Source organism: Diadema antillarum, unplaced genomic scaffold, assembly GCF_040938485.1.
Source record: "Diadema antillarum isolate AM-2024a unplaced genomic scaffold, OU_Dant_1.0 scf00000141, whole genome shotgun sequence".
Classification (NCBI taxonomy): Eukaryota; Metazoa; Echinodermata; class Echinoidea; order Diadematoida; family Diadematidae; genus Diadema; species Diadema antillarum.
Genome location: NW_027271030.1, coordinates 2,229,556 through 2,236,759, shown reverse-complemented (window position 1 = coordinate 2,236,759; position 7,204 = coordinate 2,229,556). Strand labels below are relative to the sequence as shown.

The window sequence follows — 7,204 nt, the reverse complement described above, 5'->3', positions numbered from 1 at the left end:
AAGGGAGGTTTATCGAGATGGTCATTGAGGGAAATGATTGACAGAAGTCTTGAGTGATTGCAAGTGTAAACCTAAATACCTGATTTATCCTCATCTTCTTCAAAAGTTGAGAAAAATGATAATAATGATCACTCAGAACAATTCTTGAAACACTTATGCGGGGACATATTGAATTTTCTTTATCCTAAAATATAAAGCGCCCTACCTTTTGACCTTTAACCTTAATACCCACGACAAATATTTTGCCAGAGACTTGAAAATCAAAAACAATTTGTAGGAAAAGACTTCCTTTCGTTTCACGATTTCAGAAAGCAAAATATGTAATATTACACAGTCTCGATTTCATGTCTTCCCCATGTCTGTTTTCTTGGAATGACACGAGAATATCCCGAAACAGCAGGAAGTTCTGAACAACGAGAGTGAGGTTGGGGTGGCAAAATGCATACCCTCGGCAGCACGTGTCAATCTCCATTAGTAGAGAAATCGAGGGGATTTGTACGATCGACGGCCTTGTCTTCATTTGATTGGCTATCAAGTTGGGGTGAGCTCAGCCAATCAATGCAGTACATGCCGTTTACAGCTGATCCAAGTCGGAGTGGCTCATCCAATCAGAGACCGTGTGCGATTTGCCGAAGCTGGAAGGCTGAACTCGGGATGTCAATTATCACTGAGTTGTTATACATGGTGCCTCTGGTATCGAGTTTGATAACGCTGCTTTGTGCATTGAACACATCCAAGATTGAACACCGCAGACTGAACGCTTCGTAGATCCCGTTAATATGGAGGGCAATCAGCGGTCGCCGGTATTTACTGCCCTACAATTATGCATTTGGCTATGCTGCTTGTCAGGTACCTACACCCTTGTCTTTGCTCATACTTATTTCTAAAGGCATCGTCCAGAATTTTAATATAGTAAGCGTACCTATAATCAGACTGGAATTATAAATCTTATCATAATATTCTTGAGAAGCTCTAAATTTGTGCGTGCGCGTGTGTATATGTATGTGCGTGTGTGTATGTGCTTGCGTGTATTGTATTGTATTTTTTTTTTTTTTTTGAAGAATGCTATTCACAGCAGAAATGAGAAATTCGAATTGATTTCATAGTGAAAAAGAGCCAGGTATTGAATAAAAAATCATATAAAGAATGTCATAAAAAGTGTGTGTGTGTGTGTGTGTGTGTGTGTATGTGTGTGTGCATATCGTATCATGCATGTACGGGGAGGGGCAGTGGATGTCTGGAATCATGTAGGAAGTAAGGGGGTTGGGGGATGTCCGATGCCTATGTGAAAATACTTGGGTATGTTTGGGGGGTCTCTTGGTTTTCACGTGATACGTTCAGTAAGGTAATTTGTTCACTTTATTTGTTTAATTATACTTTATTACCTAACCGCTGTTTATTTTGATAACTTAATATGAAAGTTATGCAAGAACATTTTTCACCATTCTTATGCAAATAGCTGATTTGTATATCAAAAATATTTTTCACAATAATTGTTCCATATATTTTGTTAGCACATTCAAAGTGATTTTGTGAAATCAATTGTATGAAAGAATGGAAACAAAAAGGTTACCGAAATAGCGTTGATTTCATAATTCTCACACATAACCACAGTCGTGTGTATGTCTCCTCTGATGCGATGCATGTATTTCATATTGAAAAGATTACACAATTTTTATTACATGATTATTCTTCCAAACGAATCTCGTACATCAAAATATAATCAACTAAAAGACAAAATATTGCAATCTGCCCATATGAAAAGTAACTCCATTTCATTTGCAAAAAGACTGCAGGAAACAAAAGTAAAACAAAACAATAAAGTTGCATTGACACTTGTTTGACACAAACAAAAAGTTTTGAAATTTTTCAATTTCTGAGATTCCGTTAGATATTGATCATTAATCAAGGCTAAAGGTGAATGTGGTTATAATCACGTCACAAATCCCCTATTTGTTCCATTATACAAATATAACGTATATAACATTATAACGATATAATCTTTCCGTAATACAGAAAGTGCAATATATCATTAAAATCATTAAGATTGTGATATTTTAAAGGATAAAGTTGAAGGCGTAATGATAATAATGGTACCATCTGGACTAAGAGAGCAAACACTGAAGAGGCTACCCTGGATAGGTAATGCGACCTAGACACATGCTTCTTTAATTTCTCTTCAGGCATATTCATTTTATCCAGGGAGGTGAGAGGAGACTTCCCTGTTTTATAGTATACCAACGTAGGGGGGGGGGGGGGTGGGGGGACGAGTAGCAAACCAGGAGTCCTGGAACGAAAAATGAAAGCTCTGTAATCCATACCCAATTCAAGGCTCAGCTCCGGAACCCAAGTATCTGTACCGGAAGTTTGACAGAGTGTTTACAGATTTTGGTCTTTGTACTCGTGAGATCAAGAATGATGTGACGCTTTCGAGAACTGAAATCAAGAATATTGAATCTGATGCTTCTGTTTCCAATTATCTTGCTTTGTCATTTCTTTCTCGTCTTGCGAATAAAGAGCAGGATGTGTTAAATGACTTGATGTCAAACAGTTTTAACCATGTGTAGTGTGTGAAGCTCTGGTCTGGCAAACAGCAAATTTGTCCTTTTTCTTTTCAAATCTTGCCGTACACTCTCCAGACAGTTATACCATGGAAGTAGGTCCATGGCTTTTCCCACTTTATCCTTCTAGGCTTGACTCTGGTTTATTGATATACGTCTGACGAGCGTGCATGCATGGGGTAATCATAATAGGATCACCCTTTGGGGAATCAGTAATGTCATCACAATCATTATCTTCCTGATTGTAAATGATGATGATGATGATGCATGATAATGATTACAATATTGATGATAATGATTATAATGATAATATTGATGATAACAATAATAATGATAATTATAATAAGAAGATGATGAAGAAGAAGAAGAAGAAGAAGAAGAATGGGCGATAATAATTGTTCTGATAAGAAATTATATCATTTCAGACAGTAAGAATAACAGATAATAATAAATGACAACAGATTATTTTTATGGCATTAGTGGTATAATAATCATAATATGCGATGGAAATGAATTCTTTTCTTCCATTTAATAGTATGTTATCGACTTAACTTTCACTGTAATCAACATCATCTTTTCTAAATATTTCACCTTTTCGTCAAAAGCAGGCAACTTTTATTTTGACACACTTTCCTTTAATAGTCACAACTTGCCATGCATCACTCGATAGTTTCCCATGACATTGTTGGTCACCATTTTGATGTTTTATAAGTGAAACATAATTTCATAATGACAATTGCTTAATGACTTTTTCTGAGCACAATATTTCCCCTCTTAGTGGTTGGAAAGTCATTTCCTAACAATTCACTAATTTGGTTCAAAGACGCATTGAAACGTGACGCAAAAACATAACAATCGACATTCCCCCTGAGTATCGGTTCATCTCTTTCTTTAGGAGTACTCGCCGAAAACTGTACCTCTCTTAAGGCGATAACTTTCGCAGACATCACATACGACCCACCGGCTGTAGCTGGGCAACCGGACACTTATCAGGAGGGAACTGTAGCGACGACACAGTGCGACGACAAGTACGCCGTCTTCCCGCCCGCCTCGGCCCAGAGAACGTGCGTGGATGGATCATGGAGCGGTCGATTGGGCTCTTGCCGACACATAGGTATAGCAAACAATACAAAGCTATGTAGTTTTTTTTTTCTATTTCTCTGTTTGCGAATTATGTATCATCGGGGAATTGAAATCAAATATTCAGTTGTATCCGTGCTGTATTATTCAAGACCAATGATATGTCTCTATTGTAGCGTGTGTGCGCCCTATATTGGAACACTCCACTCTGTTTCCATGCACGTGTTCTTAGTACAAGCCGTCTTCTTTTTAAGCTATCGACCCCTGTCGATAGACCATAAAACATTTCCAATCAGACCTGTCATACAATACTGATAACGCAAACGTTACACCAGCGACTTTGTATGATTTTTGTGTTTTTTTCCACAATTCAAACAGTTAAGAACACTGGAATGAATTCTGCACTATAGAGCCATGACATACCTGCCAAAGTAAAAACTAAAAACCATCGAATAACAAACAACCAGTTATTGATTGGGATCCTGTCCTCTACGTTTTAGTCGACTGTTACTACCAAAGTAAAGCAAAGAGAACAGCAGAATCGGACGAGGAATATGAGAGTTATGAAATCTTAACTTTCATACGTTATGTTTTCACTATAAGGAGTAATATCAGACACTGGCACCTTTTGGGGTGACCCCTGCAATATAACCCCAGCCGTCGTTTGCGACCGTCGTTCTCATTTTGGTCTTTGCTTTGAATTTGAATAAGTACACCTTTAAACTAAACTATTCGCTTGGAGCTATTCTGATGATTTAAGATCTAATATTTATTATGATCACATATAAAGTCCCTGTTTTCTTCATTCCTATCCCTTATCTTTTTTTTTTTTACCTCTCCCTTAGGCAGAAGGTGTCGAAGAGACGATTTTTTCGTTGAATACTTGGGACAGACCTGCACTACGGCGTGTGTGAATAGACCTCGAGGGGCGTGTCCGCGGGGTAAAAGTTGCATATGCGATGGTGTTTGTGGATGGAGCTGCGTAGACATTGGTAAGAAAAAAGATGGGTGTAAACCCGTAGTGTGTAATCGAAAAATACTCAGGGAACAATATTACCCTTATCATTTGTGTGTGTGAGATGTCAAGGAAATGCACACCTTTGGGTGTGTTTTTTTTTCCAAAAAATAAAAATTTCTGAAATTCTCTTATTTTCCTTATATTATGTCGTTCTACGCCTCGGCATTCCTGTAGTGTCTTCTCATCAAGCAGTGACTGCCCAGATACTTAAAAAGTTCCTAGCTTTTGGACGGATTGTTCGATTTTCCTCAAACTATCACTGCTGTGTTCTAACTATATTGTTGCATTCACTCAACATTTATATGACAATGGACTCAATTTACATGTATATAACAATGGACTCCAGGCCCGTAGCCAGGGGGGGTGCGTCGGGTGCGTACGCACCCCCCAAATTCTGAAAGGTCCACTTTTTCATAATAACGGTTTTTAGCAATTCTCAAGATAACAATCCAAATAAATATAAAGACACATTATATGCTACGTAAATGTGGAAGAGTACGTTTAACAATGTTAAAAGTAATTGTACGAAACCCTTTTGTTGTATGAACCATCGGATCGTCCCCATGCACACAAACACAAATGTTATGTATCAATTTGTGCGAGCTACTATTATATTGGCACTGCATGCCATGGCCCTTGGCGCGTGTGACCGGTGTTTTTTTTTTCCACTGGCCGCCCGAGTACGTGCGATTCGTGGATGACATTGAGGTTGACACTTGCATTTTTTCACAGGAACAGAGGTAAGTGGATGAAAATCTAATAGCCTCAAGTTTACATATATGATAAAAATTAAAGAAATTTCCTCGAAATTACTATAATCGAAAACCTGAGACATTTTATATCTACGTCTCACAAAGATATAGTACATGTATATATAAGTACATGTTGGCATGATAATGCCTGGGGATAGATTATTATGTCAACTATTTTCCATTATGAATGCATGCTCCAATCAAATTGTGAAAAGGTGGTCATGAATTAGCATTTCTTACGAACGATCAGGAGAGACAAAACAAAATGAAAGGCCTGTCTTACTCCAGTTCTCTATTAGTTATACATTTTCTCATGTTGTGACAGTTCGATTGGTTCTCATTTTGAAGTGAGCCAAAACCTAAGAACATTTTCACTTATAATTTCCAAAGAGTATTATGCAGGCACACAAACTCAATTTAGTTGTATTTCATTTAAATATAATGGGTAAGAGGGTATGAGAGAGAATGCTGAGCTATGAAGTAAAATGGTAAAGTAAAAAGTTTGTCAGATAGTATTACAAAAGCCTGAATATTGCAAGAGCTCCGGAGTAAAAACAGTCAGGGAAAAACCCTATGTATGATAACATTGTGAGAGCGTTAGACTGCATTGTGACGCGTCGTTATCTAATTTACATTCTTTATTCATATTTTTCATAAAAAACACAGGTAATGAGCCGGATTGGGTTAAAATTCTCACTTACAGCTTTGTAGAAGTCTGAGTCAACAGTATCACACAGTACTTCAAGACGTATTAGTACAAACGATTTCTTGAGCCTGCACCGTTTCAGGCTCTGTTCTGGATACGGCGGTAGAAACTCATTCTTTTTTGTTGTTTATTTTATCATTATTTACTAATCTCTTTTCTAACTTACAGGTAGCGGATTTTTTGCAGGCCAAATTCGGAAATGTACTGTTGATTATTACTTATACATTTTCTCATGTTGTGACAGTTCTATTGGTTCTCATTTTAAAGTGAGCCAAAACCTAAGAACATTCTCACTTATAATTTCCAAAGAGTATAATGCAGGCACGCAAACTCATTTTAGTTGTATTTCATTTAAATGTAATGGGTAAGAGGGTATGAGAGAGAATGGAAAGTGCTGAGCTATGAAGTAAAATGGTAAAGTAAAAAGTTTGTCAGATAGTATTACAAAAGAAACTCATTCTTTTTTGTTTGTTTATTTTATCATTATTTACTTATCTCTCTTCTAACTTAAAGGTAGTGGATCTCTTTGCAGCCCAAATTCGAAAATGCCTAGAGACAGCTAGTAACCAAATATGCTACTATTATTTAATAAATAAGAAATAACCATTCCAGTATGTATCTTAGTGTGCACAGTAAGACAGATCAAAACAAATACGAAAACATCTGAGCACTAAGCCTGAGGTCTGAATTTGCACTCAACTTCTTCCAATGGCTAACGGATGTTTAATTTTTGAATTTCACTGACCTCCAAATTTCACAAAGAAAACCTTCTTAGCATGATGGTTAATATGACATTTGACTGATATTGGAGATGTTTGCGAATCGGATCTACTACCTTTAATATTATTAAATCTAAAATGATTATTTGAAAGTTCGGAAATGCTGGAAATATCCTACCACAAGGAGGCAAAATATAAATGGTTCACATTAACAATTCATTTTGTTTTAAAAATTTTCTTATTTATTTTCGTTTTTGACAAACTCGCATACCAACGGCTGATATACTGTATAGTAAAGTGAATGTTTCATCTTCCAAACAGCATCCAATGGGATGGAAAACTCCAACTGAAAGGTGGACACCGTGACC

The 7,204-nt window shown here is 36.9% G+C and overlaps 1 protein-coding gene across 1 annotated transcript in view; it reads left to right on the top strand.

The window, feature by feature from the left end:
• Positions 1–692: 692 nt before the first annotated feature.
• LOC139721360 (complement factor H-like) overlaps positions 693–7,204 on the top strand; it is a 78,109-nt gene continuing 71,597 nt past the window's right edge. The window contains exons 1-3 of the mRNA XM_071632677.1: positions 693–849; positions 3,457–3,675; positions 4,487–4,633. Coding sequence (XP_071488778.1) covers positions 780–849; positions 3,457–3,675; positions 4,487–4,633 — 436 coding nt within the window. The 5' untranslated portion in view covers positions 693–779. The remainder of the gene's footprint in view (positions 850–3,456; positions 3,676–4,486; positions 4,634–7,204) is intronic.